General features: G+C 46.9%; 1 protein-coding gene across 6 annotated transcripts in view; it reads right to left on the bottom strand.

Moving 5' to 3' along the window:
* The window catches only part of Usp7 (ubiquitin specific peptidase 7), a 128,623-nt gene that overhangs the window by 50,574 nt on the left and 55,364 nt on the right, over positions 1 to 22,685 (bottom strand). For 4 of the 6 annotated variants that reach the window (XM_087572754.1, XM_087572756.1, XM_087572755.1 and 1 more), the window contains one exon: positions 13,175 to 13,420. In XM_087572754.1, the coding sequence (XP_087428880.1) occupies positions 13,175 to 13,370 (196 nt within the window). In that variant the 5' untranslated portion in view covers positions 13,371 to 13,420. Of the gene's footprint in view, positions 1 to 13,174; positions 13,426 to 13,658; positions 13,730 to 22,685 lie in introns of those variants that run through there. The other 2 variants (XM_087572753.1, XM_087572751.1) reach the window with 2 other exon arrangements.

Raw genomic sequence — 22,685 nt, 5'->3', positions numbered from 1 at the left:
GTGATGGGACAGGGCTGTTCCATGAATGAACTTATAGCCTCGGCCACCAAAAGCTCAACTGGCTGGAAGGGGCTCATGAAGTCCTAGCTGAGTAGCTGTTGACAACTGATGGCTGCCTGGGGAGGGGACTCTGTTCTCCTCCAGGGTGTGAGCCCTACAAGGTTGTCTATGCTCCAAGATGATCACATGCTTCAAGCACATAACGGCATATAGGCAGCAGTAAGTGGACTCCATGCGTTATAAATAAATAAATAAATAAATAAATAAATAAATAAAGCAAGCAAGCAAGCAAGCAAGCAAGCACACACACACACACGCACGCACATGAGATTGAAGAAGAATAAGTCATGGATGCTGGGTCTTCGGTTTCAAACCTGAGGCTAAGGTGCCTCTTCAATATATCAAAGCAGACCTGGTTTTCCCAGCGATCTCTCAGCCCCTACCCTCCTGGCTGGCATACTCCACTCTTTCCCCCGAACTCTCCAGCCCAGGGGTTAGGCTGCTCTTCTATATAATCCAACCATTCGGTTACCAGCTTTTTTTTTTTTTTTTTTTTTTTTTTTGTTCTGTTAGGCCTCCTTGTCCCTGTTCTCCCTTCTCCCTTTCCCTCCTTCTCCCCACACAGCACAGCTCAGTCTGGTCACATACAGTCTGGACTCTCCCAGATGTCTGTCTCTGGCTAGAGTCTCCTACTTATCTGCAATAAACCTTCTCCTCCACGATATCCAAGAGCGCCCAACCCCTGCTTTTAACCCCACCATTCCAGAGGCAGGTAGATTGCCCTGAGTTCAAGGGCAGCCTGTTCTGCAGGGAGACCATTGCCAAAACTAGCCACGAAAATAAAGGTTAATCCAGTTAGGTCTCTCATAATTATACTGGCCTTTAAGCAGATCCCTAGGAGTGGGTGTGTAACTGAGTTGAACTGCCCAGTGTATCTCTACAGTGAATCCCCACCCCCAGGGAAATAAATCCTGCAAAAAAGCCTAGTGAAGTAGCCTTCCACATGAGCATCTGGACCTGGCTTTGGCTTTAAGCAACCTTTAAAGAGAGAAACCGTTGGAGTCCACATGAGTTTCTGATCTACAGAACTAGAACATAGCAAGTCCTTGGTCCTTACAGAGTTCGTATATTTATAGCAATTTAGCATGCACTAGAACTGTTGGGTTACAGAGATGGCTCAGAGTGTAATAGCATCTTCCACCTCATCTCATGAACCCTGTGACTTATGCACATGGTGTAAGGAGAGATCAGACTCGCCCAATTGTACTCTGGCCTCTATATTTCCATCCTGTAGCACACATGTGCACATACACATACCCTCTACACAAAACTGAAAGAGAAGTTAATTTTATTAAATCTTGTGAGACTTATTGTTAGCACACACCTTTAATCCCTGCATTCATGAGGCAGAGGCAGGCAGGTTTCTGTGAGTTCAAGGTCAGCCTCGTCTACATATTGAACTTCAGGACAGCCAGGACTACACAAAGAGAACCTGACTCATAAACAAAACAAAACAAAACAAAACAGTGAAACAAAACAAAAAAAGGTCCTCTTCAGAGGACCCACGTTTGATTCCCAGCACCCCCATGGTAGCTCACAACTGTAACTCTGAAACCCTACCTGCCCATCCTAGAGACTACACATGCACACAGTGAACAGACAGGCATGTAAGAGAGTATTCCCTTGTGTAAGATAACACAGATAATAAATTTCTTATAATAAAAGTCTCATTCCTGCCCTATGTGCAGAACAGAGTACCTCGAGGAAAGAAACTGGCTTGCTCACCACTGTCCTTAGCCCCAGAACATAGTAGGGACTTCTCAATGAAGACCTAGTTCCTCACAGTTAATGTTCACTGGCGCCTGGAAGTTAGAGGCTTCCAGCAATGCAGTGGAGAGAGCACCGGTGCCACAGCCTCGGGAGGCCACTCATACCACAGTGCTTCCTTCTTCCTGTCACCTCCTGTCACCTCCCTTCATACCCTTCAGATGTTATGTCCCGGCCACCCCAGCGTCTAGTGACAGCAGTACCAGAAGCAGGGGATATAGCTGCTCTGTCAGTAAAGAGCTTGCCTCACATGGGCGGGGAATATACTTATGTTCCTAGGGTGCTTGTGTAACACACACTGAATCCTCGGTTCAGTTCCCACACTGTATAAACCCTTGAGTGTGGTCTGGTGGCAAAGTCCAGCCTGAGCTACACAGTGAGACCCTGTCTTTAAACAAACAAACAAACAAGCAAGAAATTCAGGAAAAAAGCAATGAAGAGGAAAAAGAAGATACCAAGGCCTAAAAATCCAAGCCGGGATTCAATTACTCTGGAGAACAGTTCTGGCCTGTTTTCACCTGGCCCAGCCGGTCCTCTGAGTGTATTATGTAAAGCGTATTTGTAAGGCCTTTGCACACTAAGGGGTATGTGAACAAACCTTTACCACAGCTCGAGTAAAGCCCTGGAAAAAAGGAGGGCTAAGGTGCCATCCTTGGCCACTGCTAATTTTTTTTTTTTAATTTATAACCTTTACTCTGGGTTCAACAACTGAAGCCTAAAGAGGCGGAGCACCCAGTTGGGAACCACAGGGAGTTGGGAACCACTGGGAGAGGCCCATTTGTCATTAGGGCAACTAAGTGCGGGGAGGGGCTGCCCTATCACTGAGCTGTGAGCAAAACACATTGCAGCTTCTGGGCAGGTACCGTGACTCAGCGTAAACATTGGGTTGGGTTTTCTCCTACAGAACCAAAATATTTACCCACTTGGAAGCCATGTTGATGCCTAGCAGATAAGGTGTCAGAGTGAATATAGAACCCGCAGGCCTTGTTTCTTTTTCCCACTCCAAATACTCTCTCCAGCATCCACAGATGAAGCAAGACCTAAACAGCCCAAGATATAGAACTTGGGTTCAAGAGCTTGGTGCGGGGTTGGGGATTTAGCTCAGTGGTAGAGCGCTTGCCTAGGAAGCGCAAGGCCCTGGGTTCGGTCCCCAGCTCCGAAAAAAAGAACCAATAAAAAAAAAAAAAAAAAAAAGAGCTTGGTGCAACAGCCAAGGCCAAGCCTTTTGATGAAGTTGATTTGGGAATTTTGTTTTGCTTTGGTTTTTTTTTTTGGTTTTTTTTTTTTTTTGAGACAGGGTTTCTTTCTTTGTATCCCTGACTGTCCTAGAACTCAAGAAATCCATCTGTCTCTGCTCCCCTGCTGGGATTAGAGGTGTGCACCACCATGCAAGGTGAATTTGGGAGGTTTTATTATTTGACTTGGGAATGGTTCTTGCCAAGCCTGGCTAACCTACAAATCACTATGTAGCCCAAACAGGCCAGCCTGGTAGGATGAGAGTGAGATGTAAGGGCATAAGAGACCACCACGTGAGACCCAAACTCAAGGTCAGCTCAGGAAAGCTGGGAGCACAGTCTGTAACTAAAAGGATAAAAGTTGACACACTCTCACGCTCAGGTGTCGGGATGCTTACTGCTAGAACAAGAACATGGAGAATGAACCACACGGCGGCCTTGTTCCTCAGCCCAAGAGAGGCTCGCTAGCATCCCACTCAAGTCTGTATGTGCAGACCTGAAGCCACATGTGTCCTGGGAACTAAAATGACAACCCTGCCAGGCAGGCTCGGTGCCAACTCAGGCTACAGGTAAATGAATTAGGGACCATTCTAGACTCTGGGAGACCCAGTGTCAAAACAAAGACAGCAGACGGGGCAAGTCCTTAGTCCTATTGTGTCCTGGAGATGTTGAGGCAAGAGGACCCTGTCTCACACCAAATAGCAGTCCAACAGGCTGTGAAGACAGTTCAGTGGTAGAATGTATGTGTGTTCCACAGGAGAGCCTGGAGTCCCAGCAGCAAACCCTAAGCAAAACCTACATAGGAAAAGCAGGCACCTTTAGGCAGGCAGAACTCTTGGCTACCAACCCCTAATAGGTGGTGAGGCTGAGTGAACTGTCTGTCTGTCTGCCTAACGTTCTTTCAGGCTGTTTGAAGGCACAACACCAAAGAACAGAGGACTAGCTAGGTGTGGGGGTAAGCTAGGCCTGTTTAGTTCCTTTTCAGTTTAATTCTCTTTACATTTTTCTGTGGTGCTACAGGTGGAAGCCCAAACCTTACCCATCCTAGGAACACGAGTGCCAACAAAAAGAGCTGTCCTCAACCCTAGAGTTTATATTCTTAAAAGCAGCTCACGAAGCAAGCAAACAAGCAAACCAGCAAATACTTCGGGATGGAGCTTCCACTGTACCAAAGATGAGAAAAGCTGGCAGCAATGACTCTGGCCAGCCCTGCCTTCTAACCCTCCTCACCTCCTGTTCTGGGAAGTTAAAAGGTTCTGTGGTTGGGGGCGGGGCACTGCAATTGTTGGTTTTTGCTTTTATGAGTAGTGAAGCTAGGGCCATTGGCTTCTCTGGAATCTTAACAAAGCTCACCCTTCTGTTTTAACTGTGGATGGCAGTGGCAGGACTTGCTGAGCGAGAAAAGCACTAAAACATTGTGGTGGCATGCACTTGTAACCCTAGCACTTGGGAGGCTGAGGCAAGCAGGTCTCAGAGTTCAAGGCCAGCCTGTTCACCATAAATTCCAGGATATGCCCAAGTGTTTAAGTCTGATCTGTTGCTATGCATTGTAATGCTAAATACTGGCCTCCAAGGCCTGGTTGCCTCCAGGAACAAGAGAATCTACATATACAAAAAAAAAAAACCCATACTAAGTAACCTTGCCCACCCCTTCACAACTTATCCCTGATTGGTGAATAGAGATACCTGTAGCCAATAGCTGGGCAGAAGAGAGATGGGTAGGGGTGGGGCTCCTGGGTTTGGGGTCTGAGGAGAAAGCAGGAGTTGGAGAAAAAGGGAGAGAGATGCCACTGGGTAAGTAAGTTATTAAAACATGGCCATGAGGACTGGGCAATTGGAATTAAGAGTGGCTAGTCGGGGGGGGCTCAGTGGTTAAGAGTACTGATGCTTTTCCAGAGGTCCTGAGTTCAATTCCTAGCAACCACATGGTGGCTCATAACCATCTGTAAAGGGATTCAATGCCCTCTTCTAGTGTGTCTGAGGACACTGTACTCACATACATAAAATAATAAACAAATCTTTAAAAAAGAGAGAGAGAGTGGCTAGTCATATCTCAGGTTATTGTCTGGGAAGCAGACATAATAGCATGGAGGGCAGACGTATGTATGTTCACCACTTGCTTACAGTACCCATGCAGGCTGTGAGTTGCCATGTAAGCATATGTCTGTGCGAATGCTTGCACAGGTGCCACGAGTGTCTGATCCCTTGGGGCTAGTGGTACAGGGGCTTGTGAGCCACCTGATAGAAATGCTAGGAACCCAACTTCAGTCCTCCAGCCCTAAAACAGCTGCCTTTTTAGAGAGAGGTTTGCTTGTTTGTAGTAATGGGGTCAGGACCCAAGACCTAGACAAGTACTCAACTGAGCACTTTGTAAAGTAGATAACCCTTTCAAAAGAGGTACAGGACACATGTTTTATCCCAGCACCAGAGAAAACTATGGGGCTGGAAAGATGGACCTGTGTTAAAATCACTGGCCACTCTTCCAGAATACCTAGATTTGACCACCATCTGTAATACCCCAATCCTAAGGGCTCTACATGTGAATAGTGTAAAGTGTAAATGTGAATTAGTGTAAAGTAAAAGCAAACAAATTTTTTAAAACCACAACAGAGGCCTGGAGATGTAGCTAAGTGACAGAACTCCTGCCCCGAGCTCTATGTCCCTTCATTAAATTCTCTGTAAGAGAAAGAGAACATTCACTATAGGAAGACATACAGGTACCACGCACAGGTTTTTTTCTCTGAATAAAGTTTTTTTTTTTTTTTCCCGGAGCTGGGGACCAAACCCAGGGCCTTGCGCTTGCTAGGCAAGCGCTCTACCACTGAGCTAAATCCCCAACCCCTGTATTTTCTTTTTTTTTAAAAAAAAATTATTTATTTAATGTCTATGAGTACACTGTAGCTGTCCAGACACACCAGAAGAGGGCATCAGATCCTATTACAGATGGTTGTGAGCCACCATGTGGTTGCTGGGAATTGAACTCAGGACCTCTGGAAGAGCAGTCAGTGCTCTTAACCGCTGAGCCATCTCTCCAGCCAAAGTATTTTCTTTTTCATGTAAGTATTCATTTTCTGACATTCACTTAGTGTGTTTATGTGTATTCATGCATGTACTGTGGTGTGAATGCAGAGGTCAGAGGGCGGCTTTATAGAAGTTTGACTCCTTCCATGGTGGCCTCAGGATAGGCTCAGAGGAGAACACTTGCCCACTTTGCCTAAGGCTCTGGGTTGGAACACCAAGACCTTGAAAGATAAAGTTTAAGTATTTAATTTAAAATGTGTGTGTGTTTGTAGTATCAACAACAACAACAGAACAAAAAACCCTCGAGTCTAGGAGCAACTGAAGAGCAAAGGGAATTTAGCTTCTGGTTCTTTGAGTTGAGTGCTGAGAAAGGAGCCTAAGGTCTTTCTCATTCTCTACAAGCACTCCATCTATGAGCTACTCTCCAAGGGGGCTTTCAAAGTGGGAGCCCAGCAATGTTTAGACATTTAAACTCTCTGTCCTTGGTGGGGGAGGTTTCGCCCTGGAAGCAGAGAGCAGACTTTTGCAGGTAAAAATGAGGACATGAGTGGAAAGGCCAGAGGAAGTTCAGTGCAACTCCACCTGGAATCTCAGCGCTCTGAGGGCTGAGGCAGAACTGTTGCAAGTAGAAGGCCAGTCTCCAGCTATCTAGTGAGCATCTGTCTCAACCTGAGAGAGGAGGCAGATAGAGTAATATATAAATTATTCCATCAGGCGTGAGGGGCTCACCTGACTCCTCCAGATGGCTGATACCCTCCTTATATCCCTTTAGACTTTTTGGAGTTCTCCAAGTTGTTGTCACCTATAAAGTTTGTTCTCATTTGGCAGTGGTGGCACAAGCCTTTACTCCCAGCACTTGGGAGGTAGAGTCAGGAGATCTCTGAGATCTCCAGCCTGGTCTACAGAGGGAGTTCCAGGACAGCCAGGGCTACACAGAGAAACCCTGTCTGGGCGGTAGAGGTAAGAGGTTGTGCTGATAAACTGTGTGATCAAGTTTAAAAGGGGGTAGGGTTCTAACACCCCAACCCCAAGGGCACTGCATGCATGTGGTGCAGACATACACGCAAGTAAAACATCCACTGTGTAAAATAAAAACGAATCTTTTAGAACAACAGGAACCTGGAGATGTGGTTCAGTGGCAAAAGTTTAGATTTTGCATGTGGTGGCTGTACTCAGAGGCACCACATGTAATGTGTTTTCCTTGGGTTGGACACCCTGTCTGTGATGACTGGTTTGAAAGGTTTTGTTTTGGTTTTTGTTTTTGTTTTGTTTTTTTTCTTTTTTTTGGTTCTTTTTTTTCGGAGCTGGGGACCGAACCCAGGGCCTTGCACTTCCTAGTTAGCGCTCTACCACTGAGCTAAATCCCCAGCCCCTTGTTTGTTTTTGAGATAAGGTCTGTCTCACAGTGTAGCCCTGGCTGGCCTGGCACCCACTGTGTAGGACAGAAGAGCCTAGAACTCAGAGATCCAACTCTGAAATTGTGTTACCATAGCCTGGGGCTAGGGACTTGCCTAGCAGGAGTGAGACCCTGGCTGGGTTCCATTCTCTGCACCAAAAAGATGAAAGAAGAGAACATCAGACTTAGCAAGGAGCCTGGGCACAGAAGATCAGACACAGGCTAGGCACAGTGGCACATGTCTGTGATCCCAGTACTCAGAAGGCAGGAGGACTGCAAGTTCCAGGTCACCCTTGACCACATAGTAAGACCAGGGTATCCCTGTGCTAGAGTACCTGCCTAGCATATGCTAAGACAAAGTGAAAGATCACATATTGTATGACTGAGATTGTATGTGCCGCCTGCCATACAGATCAGTGCTGGGGTGCGGGGTTCGGGGGAGCCATGTGTGCAGTGTCTCCTGAGGAGGAGGAAAATGTTCTAAGGCTGGTGAAGTGGCTCAGCACTCACCACCCAAGCCTCAGTGGCCTGAGTTCAAACCCTAGGACCTATGGAAAAGAGGGAGGAGAGAACAAATTCCACAAAGTTGTCCTCTGACCTCCACATATACATCATGGCCTTTACTGGTCAGGCATGGTGGCACACACTTTGCTTTAGGTCTGTTTATTTGTTTATTTATTTACTTATTTATTTATTTAATGTATAGGTTATGAGTGCTCTATCTGCATGCACATCTGTGTGAGGGTTTGAATATGCTTGGTCCAGGGAGTAGCACTATTAGGAGGTATAGCCTTGTTGAAGTAGGTGTGTCATTGCGGGTGTGGGCTTTAAGACCCTCATCCTAGCTCCCTGGAAGCCAGTCTCCTTTTGTCTGCCTTCAGAGCAAGATGTAGAACTCTCCGCTCCTCCAGCACCATGTCTGCCTGCACAATACCATGCTTCCCACCATGGTAGTGGACTGGACCTCAGAACCTGTAAGCCGGCCCCGATTAAATATTGTCCTTTATAATTATAAATATTGTCCTTGGTAGGGCTGGAGAGATAGCTCAGTGGTTAAGAGCACTGACTGCTCTTCCAGAGGTCCTGAGTTCAATTCCCAACAACCACATGGTGGCTCACAACCATCTGTGATGAGATCTGATGCCCTCTTCTGGTGTGTCTGAAGACAGCTACAGTGCACTTATAGTAAGTAAGTAGGTAAATAAATAAATAAATCTTTTTTTTTTTAAAGATTTATTTATTTATTATATATAAGTACACTGTAGCTGTCTTCAGACACACCAGAAGAGGGCATCGGATCTCTTTACAGATGGTTGTGAGCCACCATGTGGTTGCTGGGAATTGAACTCATGACCTCTGGAAGAGCAGTCGGGTGCTCTTAACCGCTGAGCCATCTCTCCAGCCCAAATAAATCTTTTTTTAAAAAAGAATTGCCGGGTTGGGGATTTAGCTCAGTGGTAGAGCGCTTGCCTAGCGAGCGCAAGGCCCTGGGTTCGGTCCCCAGCTCCGGAAAAAAAAAAAAAAAAGGAAAAAAGAATTGCCTTGGCCATGATGTCTGCTCACAGTAGTAAAACCCTGACTAAGTCAACCTGCATACCTGCATACCTGCATACCAACCTGCATTATAGATATAACAGTTATGAGGTTATAGATGTGGTTGCTGGGAGTTGAACTCTGAGATCCTTGGGAGATCAGCCAGTGCTCTTAACTGCTGAGCCTCCAGCCTGCAATAATTTTTTTTAGGGGTTGGGGATTTAGCTCAGTGGTAGAGCGCTTGCCTAGCAAGCGCAAGGCCCTGGGTTCGGTCCCCAGCTCCGAAAAAAAAAAAAAGAAAAAAAAATGAAAAAAAAAAGAAACGTTCTAGAAAGGGCCGGGATGGATCTCAGTAGCAGGATGCTTGCCTAGCATGTCCTGACTTCCATTCTGAGCACCATAGCCTCAGAACTAGACAGGGGCATCAGTTGCATACCTTTGTGAAGCCATGGGAAACCATCTGCCCGTCTCCTGAATGTTCCCATCTGCCATCCCAGAATGTTCTTTCGTTCTAGGGTGCTGATGGTAAGGGTTTGCTGACCTGTGGGAGGTACTACGCCTGGCTGCTGATGTAATGGTCTGACTTCAATCCTTGGGGCCCACATGATAAAAGGAGAGAGGTGAGTCCTGCAAAGGTATCTCCTGATGTCCCAGAACATTTTTCTTTTTCTTTTTTCGGGGCTGGGGACCGAACCCAGGACCTTGCGCTTCCTAGGTAAGCACTCTACCACTGAGCCAAATCCCCAACCCCGTCCCAGAACATGTACATACGCATTTACATGCACATATGCATACATGCACACAGTGAATAAATGTAATTTGAAAGTAAGTCTTTTTAAAATTGATGGAATAAAATAAGCACATGAATTAACGAGTTAATATGCACAATGCCTGCTTTCCGCTCCCTGTTTATAGATTAATCATTTGCACAAAGTACAAACGGGTGCTCTGCTGGAGGCTGGGAGGGCAGCTCAGTGATAGAGCATTTGCTTAGCATGCTCAAGTCCAAGACGCTGAATTCCAACCCAGCAATGAAAACTACAAAGAAAGTTGTATTTCACATAATGTTCTGGATGGGTATTGTGGTACTTGGGAGGCTAACCTGGTCTACATACAAAGTTCCAGGCCAGCCAGAGCTATGTAGTGAGACTCTGAAACTTAAGGCAGGGCCAGGCGTGGTGGTGCACACCTTTAATCTCAGTGCTTTGGGGGCTGAGGCAGGCGGAGTTCCAGGACAATCAGGACTGTGTGGGGAGAGGTGCTGGGGGAGGGGGAGGTGCTGGGAGGGTAGGCAAGCAGGAATGAGATAGAGAGAGGGAAGGTGGCCTGTGGGACTGACGCAACACAATTGAAGGAAGAGCTCACTTCCTTCAATGAATTATTTGGGTCTTGAATCAAAATAAGCTTTTCCCACTTAAGGTTCCTCAAGCCACCACAGACATTAATAGTACCTCAGTCCCAGAAATCTGAGTTTCAGGAACAAATCAAACCCCCTTCCTCAAATCCTCACCTCTATTCGCAGAGCCAGTATGCTGGCCTCAATGATCTAGATAGATAGATAGATAGATAGATAGATAGATAGATAGATAGATAGATAGATAGATAGATAGATAGATAGATATGCAGGACTCCAACATGTATTTCCCCTTTTTAATATTGTTTTATTTTTTTAAATTTTTTGGTTTTTTCTCCAGGGTTTTTTGTTTTCTGTTTCCCTGTGTAGCCCTGACTATCCTAACTCACTCTGTAGACCAGGGTGGCCTGTGTGCCACCACCACCAGTGAACCCCATACTGAAATTTTTAAAAACAGGATCACCGGCTCAGCCTGGCTTCCAACACACAGCAATTCTCACAATCCAAACACGTAAATATCAAAGTATAAATAAAAAGTCTAGCCAGGTATACTACCTTGTACCTGCAATCCCTGTATAAGGAAGATGAGGCAGGAGGATTACTGTGAGTTAGAGGGCTGCCTGAGTGACAGTGAGTGTTCCAGGCCAATCGACCTACGCTGTGGAGACAATGTTTATTTTGTTCTATTCTGTGTAGCCCTGGCTGTCGTCGAACTCTGTAGATGAGGCTGGCCTCCCACTTATCAGCTAGCTTCCTTCTCCCTCCCAAGAGCTGGGATTCAAGGCCTGTGTGTGCTATCAAGGCCTGGCTGGAGACACAGCTTCTAAAGAAAGGAATACATTTGATGCGCCTCAGCCTCACATATATAAGTCCCAGGCTTGATCTCTAGGATTACGGGACATAAATGTTTACTCCTCAGAATGTCTTCCCAACCAGAACAAAGCCCAATGGTTAGGAACTGCCTCCTCTGTACCCACAGGAAAAGACACTGCATTGCCTGAAGGGAAACAGCAGAATCATTTGTAAATTCCTGTAACTTCTCCGGGTTACCCAGCTCTTTTCCTCCAAACCATCCTGGGGCCCAGGTAGATACAAACGATAAAAACAAAGTCTGTGCAAACATCTCTAACCTGAGGGACACTGGACACATGCAGGAAGTAGGGCAGGAAACCAAAGATGTCTACATCTGCCACCTACCACTTCTGCCAAAATTAATTCAAAAAAAGGTTGAAATGAAGCCTGAGAGAAGGCAGGCTCCAGAAACCTCACAGAGGCAGCACACAGACTGTTCACTGGGTTTACTCTTTGTTGTCTTGAGACTGAGGATCAGCGCAAGGCCCAGGATGGCCATGAACTTGCTAAGGCGAACACGTGGTGGGGCCTCAACTCTGAGAGCCTGTCTCCCTCCGCTGGGATTGAAGCTTTGTGCTCATGCCTGCCTTCCCTTCTGTTTCTCTGAGAAAGGCTTCCATATAGCCCAGGCTAGCTTCAGTTCTATCTCAGCCTCCCTATAGGACTAGTTTTGCTTCATTTGCTTGTTTGGTTTTGAAATAGGATCTCACTCTGTAGCCACAAGTGGCCTTGAGTTCACTGTAGACAAAGCTGGCCTTGACTCAGAGATCCCTGTCTCTGCCTCTTGAGTGTGAGAGTAAAAGGCGTCACTATGTCTGCCCCACAAATCCAGTTTTTAATGGTAATTTAACTCATTTCATTTGGTGCCATCCTTGGACACAAAAGACATTTATTTGGGGCCCATGTATGAGGACATTGCTAAAAACAGCTACTTCAACAGTATTTGATAAAGCCATCTGTTCCTACCTGGAAGACTCGGGTTACAAAGATTACAGAGTAAACCAGTGTGAGGCTTGAGGCCAGTCTGAGATACATACGGAGTTCCAAGCCAGAACTGCATAACCATGAAACCCTATGGCAAAGGAGCCAAAAGGACCTCACAGTGCTTATGGAATATTTCAAGATTAAACATGACCCCTCCTTTGGATGCATCAACCCCGAGGCCTTGAACTCTTTTTTTTTTTTTTGGTTCTTTTTTTCAGAGCTGGGGACCGAACCCAGGGCCTTGCGCTTCCTAGGCAAGCGCTCTACCACTGAGCTAAATCCCCAACCCCGAGGCCTTGAACTCTTAATAGAACTGACCTCAGTGCACACTGTTCTGCTGCCTACCCAACCCCTGCTCTCTGTCCACACTATGCTCAGTGGCTGAAATGACTGCTGGTCAATACTGTCCAACTCAGAGAAAGGAACAAAGACGGAGCTTTGTTCAGGCTCAACTTAAATGACAAGTTTGCCAACAACTAGAACCCTCAAGAGAGACAAAAAAGAAGCCAGAGAACTGGGTGGTGGGGGTGGACATGTACCCCTTCAATCCCTGCCTTCAGGAAGCAGAGGCAGGTAAACCTCCATGAGTTCAAAGGCAGCCTGGTCTAGGAGGTCCAGGACTCTGTTACACAAAGAAACCCTGTCTGGAAAAATAACAACAACAACAATAATGATAGTAATAATAATAATAACAACAACAATAATAATTCAGGTGGCCAATGGCAACATTTGTAAGCTTTAGAAACCAGCAATAAAAACAAAGAAATAGACCACTTAAGGACATTCATTAGGGTCACACACACACTTTTGACCAATAGTGAGACTCTGTCTCTGAAAAGAACATAGCTTATTAATCCTGGCACTATAACCTCGGCAATCTGGGAGACGAAGACAAGTGAATCACTTAGACTTGTGTGTTCAAGACCCACCTAGGCAACACAAGGAGATCCTCACCACAGAAAGAATCCATACCTTGGTTTTCGATGCTGTCATTCCAGGGACAGTTAACCAGTATGAATTTGGTTATGAAGCTGGTGCTGGGAACTTCTGGAGGGGTATACCTCAGGTACCAGGGAAGAAACTCTGCGATGATATGGGGAGAATAAATTGTATCCTGAGTGGAAATCCTCCCAGAAGGCGACCTTGGCGGTGATGTGGAGGAAGCCATCAGCTTAGTTCTCTGGAGCTTCTCCAAACTTCTTCCGTTTACTCTTCAGTCTGTCCTAGGAAAGAGAGAGCACTCAGACCAATGGCTTCCCCTCCAGACTCCTTTGTACCCAGCCCACATCTCTCCACCCCACTAATCCCACCCAGCAGGTTAAAGAGCTGGAACTACAATCCACACTCACTCAACCTCAAGGCTCACTCTAGGCAAGGTCAAAAGAAAAAGACTAAATTAATTTCCAAGCCTCTGCCTCTCCCAGAGTACCAGTACCCTTCTGTATTCAAGACGCACTTCGAATGTGGTTCTATGTACTCGAGGCCGAGGCCGAGGACAGTGCTGAGTCTGAGGCTGGCTTTGGCTACAAAGTGAGATACTGCCTCAAAAAGACAAAAAGAGGGCTGGAAAGATAGCCCGGCGCGGAAGGGCAGTGGCTGCCAAGTCTGTCAACTGGAGTTCAGTATCCACAACCCACGTGGCAGAAGCAATTCCTCCGACCTCCATGCCTGTGTTTTGGCCGGCGTGCACACACAAACAGGCGCACATACAATAAAATAAATGTTGAAAAATCAAAACAAGGACAAAAAGGTGGTGGAAGATGGTGGCCCACATCTAGAACCCAGTAGGAAATCGGGAGGAACAGAAAGCAGTTTAGCACAGTGCCAGCTCTGTGGGGAGCTGCAGGGCAGCAAGGTCTCATGAAGCAGAAAAGCTACTCCAAGCTCTCCAGAGACTATTTTAGTGATTGATTAAATAAACATATTAGTAACAAATAATAAACATGGATATAGCAACGGTGGGAATAAGGGTCACAAGTACTGTGAACTATGGAGGGCATGGCACTGCACACCCCTTTAATCCCAGCGCTCACGGGGCAGAGGCAAGTGGATCTCCATGAGTCCCAAGTCAGCCTGGTCTCGATGGACAGGACCCAGAACCTGAAGGCAGGAGTTGATGCAGAGGTCAGAAAACCTCTACATGCTGGCTTGTTCTTCCTGGCTTGTCCAGGACCACCAGCCAGGGATGGCATCATCGACAATGTACTGAGCCCCTCCATCAATCACTCACCACGAAAATGCTGTACAGACTTGCATACAAACTGACTCTATACATTTTCTCAACCCAGATTTTCTCATCTCAGAAGACTAGTTTGTGTCAGGTTGACATAAAACTAGCCAGGACACTGAATGTTTGAATGAGTCCACCAAGTATTGGATAGCTCAAATGCACACAGAAATGGGAGTTTGGGATCTGCAGACTAGACAGGGGTTGGTCTTAGCCTTACATAGATGGATGGAGACTACCTCAAAGACCTTGTAGTGGCTGGAGAAAAAGACAATGGAGGAACATTCTAGAAGAGGGGATGGAAAGACAGTAAGTGCAAAGGGTGAGCAGAGGGCTGGGAAACAGAACCAACCTTCTGGGCCAGGGCAAGTACAAACTCACAACAACTGTGCAAAGAGCTGGGCCCTCCCAATGGTCAGCCACAGCCACGGAGGAGGAAGGGACCATGGGACCCTACCCCAGACTGCTGATCTGTGCACAGATTCTGAGAGAGGGGAAAGGCACGGTGAGTCCACAACTGGGCTCTAATGGTTCACATAGACGGCCCTAATTAACTCTGTGTAGGACAAAACCAAACCAAAGCTAATAAACAGGGGAAAGGAATTCAGAGAGGAGGACCGGGGTGGGGAAAGAGGTGAGCAGTTGACCAAGACACAGAGTGCACATGGATGACAGTGTAAACAGACGTTTATTAGAAAAGAGATGGGTGCTTTATAGACATGATAAGATGTGACTAGAGAAAATTTTAAAAGTGAATTTACCCCAAACCCACGGATGGTTGTGGGGACTGTGGGCTCTCTTTTATTACCCGACATCTTCAGAGTAGCATGAATATCATCAGCTATGGAAAAATGGCAGAGTCCAGTACGGGGGTGGTGGTAAGACTGCTTACCAGTCACACACCAGGTTATTCTTCCAGAGGACCTGGTTCAATTCCCAGCACTCACAATGGCAGCTCATGACTGTTTCTAACTCCAGTTCTAGGAGCTGTGTCCTCTTCTAGCCTCCATGGGGACTGACATAAGGCACACAGACATGCATGCAAACATTAAAAAATGCATGCATTAAAAAAAAAATCCAGGGGTTGGGGATTTAGCTCAGTGATAGAGCGCTTGCCTAGGAAGCGCAAGGCCCTGGGTTTGGTCCCCAGCTCAGAAAAAAAGAACCAAAAAAAAGAAAAAGAGTTAAAAAAAAAAATCCAGGATTCCCTGGACTTTGCAGCACTCCCTATCCCCACCCCCACCTCCTTTTTTCTGAGACAGGGTTTCTCTGTGTAGCCCTGGCTACCCTGTAATTTACTCTGAAGACCAGGCTGGCCTTGAACTCAAGAGATATGCCTACCTCTGCCTCCCAAAGGTCTTTAATTTCAACACTCAGGAGGCAGAGCGGGAGGACCTCTGTGAGTTCAAGATTAGCCTGGTCTACATAGAGGATTTCAGGCCAGACAGAGCTTCACAGAAACGAGCAATCTGCAATCAAAGCTTCTATTGAACGTCTGCTGCTTTTGCATAATAATAAATTAAAAACAATAGGCCAGGGATGTAGCACATCAGTAGAATATGTGTTCATGGTGCACAGGCCCTGGGCACCATCCCCACGATCGCAAATAAAGCAAACAAAAGCCATGAGTTGGCGCTGACCCATCTGATGTGCAGTCAAGCTGGCTGTCCCCTGCGGATGCCAGGAACCATCTGGGTTTTCACAGCACTGGTCAGGCTGGGGGACTGCGCTCAGGATGCTCTTATTTGGGCTGGAGAGTTAACTCAGTGGTTAGGAGCACTGGCTGCTCTTCCAGGTCCTGAGTTCAATTCCCAGCAACCACATGGTGCCTCACAACCATGTAATGAGATCTGATGCCCTCTTCTGGTGTGTCTGAAGACAGTGACGGTACTCATATACATGAAATAAATAAAAAAAATTTTTTTAAAGATGCTTTTATTTTTGAGACATCACTTCATGTAGCTCAGGCTAGACTCCAGTTCATCATATAACTCTAGTTGGCCTGGAACTCCTGAGTCTTTGGCTGTCCGCCCACAGAGTGCTGTGATTCTGGACACGCACGCTTAGAATGTTTTCTTTTCTCTCTCCTCCTCTCCTTCCTCTTCCTCCTCCAGGTCTATGGATTGAACCTAGGGTTTTACACAAGACAAGGGTTCTACTGAGTTAGTCACCAAAAGCCCTTAGGAATACTTTTATAGTTTGGGGATATGGCTCAGCTGGAGCTCACCTAGCATGTTCACAACCCTGAGTCCAACCCCAAGCACAGACTGAATGGTGTGCTACACGCCTGTAATTTTAGTGCTTAATTTATTTTACTTTAGGTGTTTCTGGATGGCGTATGTGAACCTCATGTCTGAGTGCCTGTGGAGGCCAGAGAGGGTGTCAGAGGCCCTGGAACTGGAGTTATAGACGATTATGAGCCACCACATGGGTGCTGGAAAGCAAACTTGGTTTTTTTGGCGTTTTCTTCTTCTTTTCTGTTTGTTTTTGGTGGCTGTTGGTTTTGAGACAGGATCTCTCTGTACGGTGGTTCTCAGCCTGTGGGTTGCAAGCCCTTTGGAAGTCAAACGACCTTCTCACAGGGGTTGCCTAGGACCACTAGAAAACAGATATTTACGATTCATAGCAGTAAAAAAAAATTAGTTATGAAGTAGCAACAAAAATGACTTTATGGCTGGGGAGGGGGAGTCACCACAACACGAGGAACTGTGTTAAGAGTCGCAGCACGAGGAAGGGTGAGCACTACTGACCTGTGTAACAGCCCTGGCTGCCCTGGAACTCACTCTGTAGACCAGGCTGGCCTCAAACTCACAGAGGTCCACCTGCCTCTGCCCCCTAAGCGTGTGCACCACACCTGAACAACTTTTTTTTAAAGATTTATTTCATTTTTAATTACATGCATGTGGGTGAGGGATCCTTGGAGGCCAGAGGTGCTGGATCTCCCTGAAGCCGAGTCACAGGCAGCTGTGAGGGGCTAGGAACAGAATCTGCAAGAGCAATAGGCATTCTTAGTTGCTAAGCCATGTTCTCGCCCGTCCCACAGGTTGCTTCTTACTATCAAGGTTGTGGTAAACAAGGGGACAGGGCTGGAGACGTGGCTCAGTTGACAGAGAGCTTACCTAGCATACGCTAAGCTTTAAGTTCAGCCCCTAGCAGCACATAAATTGGGTGTGGTGGTGCACACCTGTAATCTGCAGCACTCAGGAGGCAGAGACAGGAGAACCCAAATGTCCAGGTCTTCTCAGCTACAGAGCGAGTCTGATGTCACTGCAGCCTGGGCTATGAGGAATCCTGTCTCTAAATAAATGAAATGACCAAGTATTCGGTGCCACGCACATTGCGTTAGCAAACAATAAACTTTTACTCCTGAGGCAACTTTAAAGATTTTCTTTTATTTGTTTTATGTACACTGTCACTGACTTCAGACACACCAAAAGAGGGTATCAGATCCCATTACAGATGGTTGTGAGCCACCATGTGGTTGCTGGGAATTGAACTCAGGACCTCTGGAGGAGCAGTCAGTGCTCTTAACCGCTGAGCTTTCTCTCTAGCCTTCCTGAGGCAATTTTTTAAAAAGATTTATTTATTTCATAGCTATCTTTCAGATACACTAGAAGAGGATACTGGATCCCATTACAGATGGTTGTGAGCCACCATGTGGTTTCTGGGAATTGATCTCAGGACCTCTGGAAGAGCAGCCGGTGCTCTTAACCTCTGAGCCATCTCTCTAGCCCCCTGAAGCAATTTTTAAAAAATGGATTAGTCCTGAGTTCAAATCCGGGCAACCACATGGTGGCTCACAACCATCTGTAATGAGAGCTGATGCCCTCTTCTGGTGTGTCTGAAGACAGCTACAATGTTCTTACATATAATAAGTAAATACATCTTTAAAAATGGATTAAAGTGGGACTGGCAAGATGGCGCAGCAGTTAAGAGAGTATAACTTCTCTATCAGAGCCCCACATCAGGAGACCTTCAACTTCCTGGGACTCCAGCTCCAGAGTCTCTGACGCCTACGGCCTACTCGGCAAACCCCTCCCCACCAAGACACACACACACACACACACACACACACACACAGAAACTCTGCCTGAGGACTACCTGGTCTGAGTAACAAGTTCCAGTTCAGCCAGAGCTGCAGAAAGAAACTCTATCTCAAAACTAAAGATAAAAGTAAAGCCCTGAACAGGAAGACAAAGACCCCCAGACACAAAGGGGAGCTGATCTCAGCTTCAGGATCTAAGCAGTGCCTCCCCTTGGTTCTCTCAGGGCCTCCCTCTTCCTGCTCCTTCCTATCTCTGCCTCCCACACTATCTTGAAGCTGAGCCTTGAAGCCAGGCTGAGAGGGAGGGAAGGATCGGAGACAGAAGCCTGGAGGCCAGGAAGGGCAGGGCAACAGGTTCCACTCCCAGACCAGAAAAACAAACAAAAAGAAAGCAATACAGACAGACCTGGAAGGCGGTGCAGGCTGCATGCTGGACATCTAGAATGGGTCCCTATGTCAGTGTCAATCTACCTTCGCCCACTGAGTGGAAGTGGCCTACTTGATATTATATATTGTGGTGACAAACTACCACACTTGCAGGGTACTGCAAGTCCATCACAATGGGAAGGCCACTGCAGCCTGAGCCTAAGGGAGTCTGGTCTCTTCTCAGTCATGAAGCAGATACGAGATATGAATGGTGGGACTCAGCTCTCTCCCTTACTGATACAGTGGTTTGTGTATGCAGGCTCCACCACACTGTGTAGCTGAGGCTGGCCTTGAGTTCCTGATCCTTCCCCCACCTCCCTGGTACTGGGATCAGAGGTGTGGCACCAAGATGGGGTACTTAATTCTTTTGAGTCTAGGAACTCAGCCCCTATGACAGGGCTCTCCAACCAACCTTTTTTTTTTTTTTAAGATTTATTTATTTATTTATTACATATCAGTACACTGTAGCTGTCTTCAGACACACCAGAAAAGGACACCAGATCTCATTACAGATGGTTGTGAGCCACTATGTGGTTGCTGTGAATTGAACTCAGGACCTCTGGAAGAGCAGTCAGTGCTCTTAACTGCTGAGCCATCCCTCCAGCCCCAGCCAACCCTTTCTAAAACACACTGACTGACATGCGTCTGTTTCCATGGTATTTTGAAGTCCCTGCAAGTTGACAAGATTAACTATCAGTGTGTTCATGTACAACTTTTTAGACACAGTCTCTCTCTTGTTTCACTTGAGCTAGCCTCAGACTCACCATGTAGCCAAGGATGACCCTAAACTCTTGATCCTCCTGCCTCAGTCTCCCAAGGGCTGGTTTACAGGTATGCTGGGTTTGGTACTACCTAGACACCTGCTGAACACCCAGCTCACTTCGAGGCACAGTTTGCTGTTTCCAAGTGCATGGGTCTGTGGTCTCAGCACTCTGGAAGCTAAGGCAGGAGGATCAAGAGTTTGAGCCCAGGCTACATCATGAGATGTATTCTAACAACAAGGAAAAGAAAACAAATATAATCCCAGCACTTGGAAAGCACATTGGATCAGGAGTTCCAGGCTACCCCAGGCTAAGTTTCAAGTTCAGGGCTAACCTGGGATACATAAAACTGTCTCAAGGGGGAAAAATGGGTGTTTTGAGTGGTGTATCAGCAAGACAAAACAATTTCCAACTGAATGTCCTCTCACCCCAACCCGATGAGTCTTACACGGGGTCTTGCTATACATGTAGCCCAGGCTAGCTTTGAACCTACCACCCTCTTGCTCCAGAATTCCCGAATGCTGTGAATGTTGTGGGCCACAGGGTCTGTGCTATACCCCACCCTGCTTGCCTAAGTGAGCTGCACTCCTGCTGGCAGATGCCTGAAATCAGGGGTAGCCTTTCCCTTCAGCCAAAGCTCTCCTAGGCTAACAGGGAGGGTCTCCTGTGATTTGGGAACTGCACTCAGGGGCTCCTGCTGGAGGAAAGAGATGAACGGAATCTTTGGCTGCTGTAGTTGATGGGAGAGGATAGGAGACTGTGCCACCCCCACCCCCACCGGAGCTATTCTAGGAAAGTGGCTCTGGCAGCAGGGAGCCGCTTCCACAGGAGATATCTCCGAGGGTGTATTAAAAAAAATCCTTTCAATGAGCCCCAAAGCGCCCAGTGAGCTAGTTTGACTACATGTGAATATAAGCTCAGTGTCACAGTCAGTGTGAAGCTTTCCTTCTGCCCTGTAGCAGGCCTTGGAAGAGGCCGAGGTATTATCTGTGTCAGGACCATGACTGCATGATACAGAGCCACCAGCTTCTGCAGTACGCACCTCTATGCCAGCACTCAGGACTCTGATGCAGGAAAGTTTAAGGATAGCCTGGTCTACATAGCAAATGCCAGGCCAGCAAAAATTACCTGACAAGATTCTGTCTCAGGAAAAAAAACAAAAACAAAAACAAAAGCAAAAACAAAAAAGGGAGGGAGAGGAAGAGGGAGAGGGAAGAGGATGTGAGAGGCTTTGGCTTTGAAGCCTGCATCACGTAAACAGGTTCTAGACCAGCCTGGGCTCTGCCTCAAAAGGGAAGACCAAGAGAGGATCTGTGCCCAGGCTTCCCGACCTCCCCTCGCAGAACTCTCCATTTGGAGCATCCTGTTACCTGTTTGTGTGGCAGGCTTATTTCTGGATGTAACCTCAGGTCAAGCTCAACTCTGACACCTGAGTGTACTGGACCAGCTCCTCCCTGTCAAGGACCTGTCCGCTGCAAATGTTTAAGGCTATCCCCACTCTAGCCCAGTTAATTGCACCAAGAAGGGAAAAACCAGTCCTCCGAGAACTCCCCGGTTCCCTCGTTGGAAGCCAATTAGCTCTAACAGGATCGGTTCAGCCTACGGGCACCTGGGCAGCTTGACAACAGATGCCAGGCACCACGGCAATACTCTCAGGCCTTGCTGGTTGAAGCCTCTTGATAGCCCACCAGCTCCATGCAGGGGCACCTGGGATCCTGCACCTACTCCACAGCGTCTCACTGTGTAGTCCTCCACGACTTGTTGGGACTTGCTATATAGATCAGGCTGGCCTTGAACTCATGTTTCTCCTGCTTCAGTTTCGCCGGTGCACAACCACACCAAACTTCTACTCTGTTTTCTTTTCCTCTTTTAACATTTTATGTTTTTATGGATGAGCATTTTAAGTTTTACCTCTTAGCGTTTTTATCTTATCTGCATGCATTTTACATGCACCACATACATGCCCAGCGAGAAAAGAGTGCCGGGTCCCCTGGAACTGTGCATGCTTAGGAAGAGCAGCACATCATCTTAGCCACTGAGATATTCCTCTAGCCTCATAGTTTGCTTTTTTTTCCCCCTTTCCAACAGGCACTAAACTCTTTGTTTTGAGACAGGGTCTTACCATGCAGACCTGGCTGGCCTCAAACTTTCAGAGCTCTGTCTGTTTCTTGAGTACCACCAGGCCAGCCTTACACTTGTTTCTTTATTTATGTGTCTGCGGGGTACTGGTCCCACACATGTGGAAGGTGAACGTTAACCTGTGGACCTTGAGGATAGAACGAGTCCCAGCCAACTGCCCTCACCTGTTGAGCCAGCTCCCCACCTGGCCGGGGAGCTGACTCAGTGGTTAAGAGCCATGAGCACACCATTTCACCTCCTAGCACCTACGATGGGCCACTCACAACCAGCTGTGATTCAGGATCTGCAGATGCCTGCACACACATGCGAATGCTGCTCCCGACACGCGCAAACTACTAAAAATAATAAAAACAAATTTAAAATATGAAGAATGACTCCAGCATTTGAGACAAGTTAATACCAGCAGGGACAGAGGGATGTCTACACAGTGAAACTGTATCAAAAAAGGGTCCATTTCCCTCCTGCGATTTGCTCAGAGATCAAGCTTAAACTAATCAACTTTAGGCATTCTGGAGTGCATGAGTTCTCATTGTAATCAAGGGGTAGAAGGGATCTTATTCCACCAGCAAAGAACTAATATCCACCGAATATGAGCAGAAACAGTGTAGAATCAACTTCCCTGGAGGGCAGGGCAACCAGGGAAAAGTCTGGAAGCCCCAAAGAGAAAACTCCAGGGGCTTAGTGGTACTGACCTTTCGTCCCAGGATTTAGGAGGCAGAGACAGGTGAGTTTGAAGCCAGCTTGCTCTACATAATGAGGTCCGGACTAGCAAGGCCTGTCTCAAACCAGCCAAACAATCTTATTACCAAAAACCAAAACAAAGAAACAACAATACTGACAGAAACAAATGAGGATCCTTCTCTCTCTCTCTCTCTCTCTCTCTCT

Source organism: Rattus norvegicus, chromosome 10 (genome assembly GCF_021556685.1).
Source record: "Rattus norvegicus strain SHRSP/BbbUtx chromosome 10, alternate assembly SHRSP_T2T, whole genome shotgun sequence".
Taxonomy (NCBI): domain Eukaryota; kingdom Metazoa; phylum Chordata; class Mammalia; order Rodentia; family Muridae; genus Rattus; species Rattus norvegicus.
The sequence above is the reverse complement of the archived record's forward strand: the minus strand, read 5'-3'. Positions and strand labels throughout refer to the sequence as shown.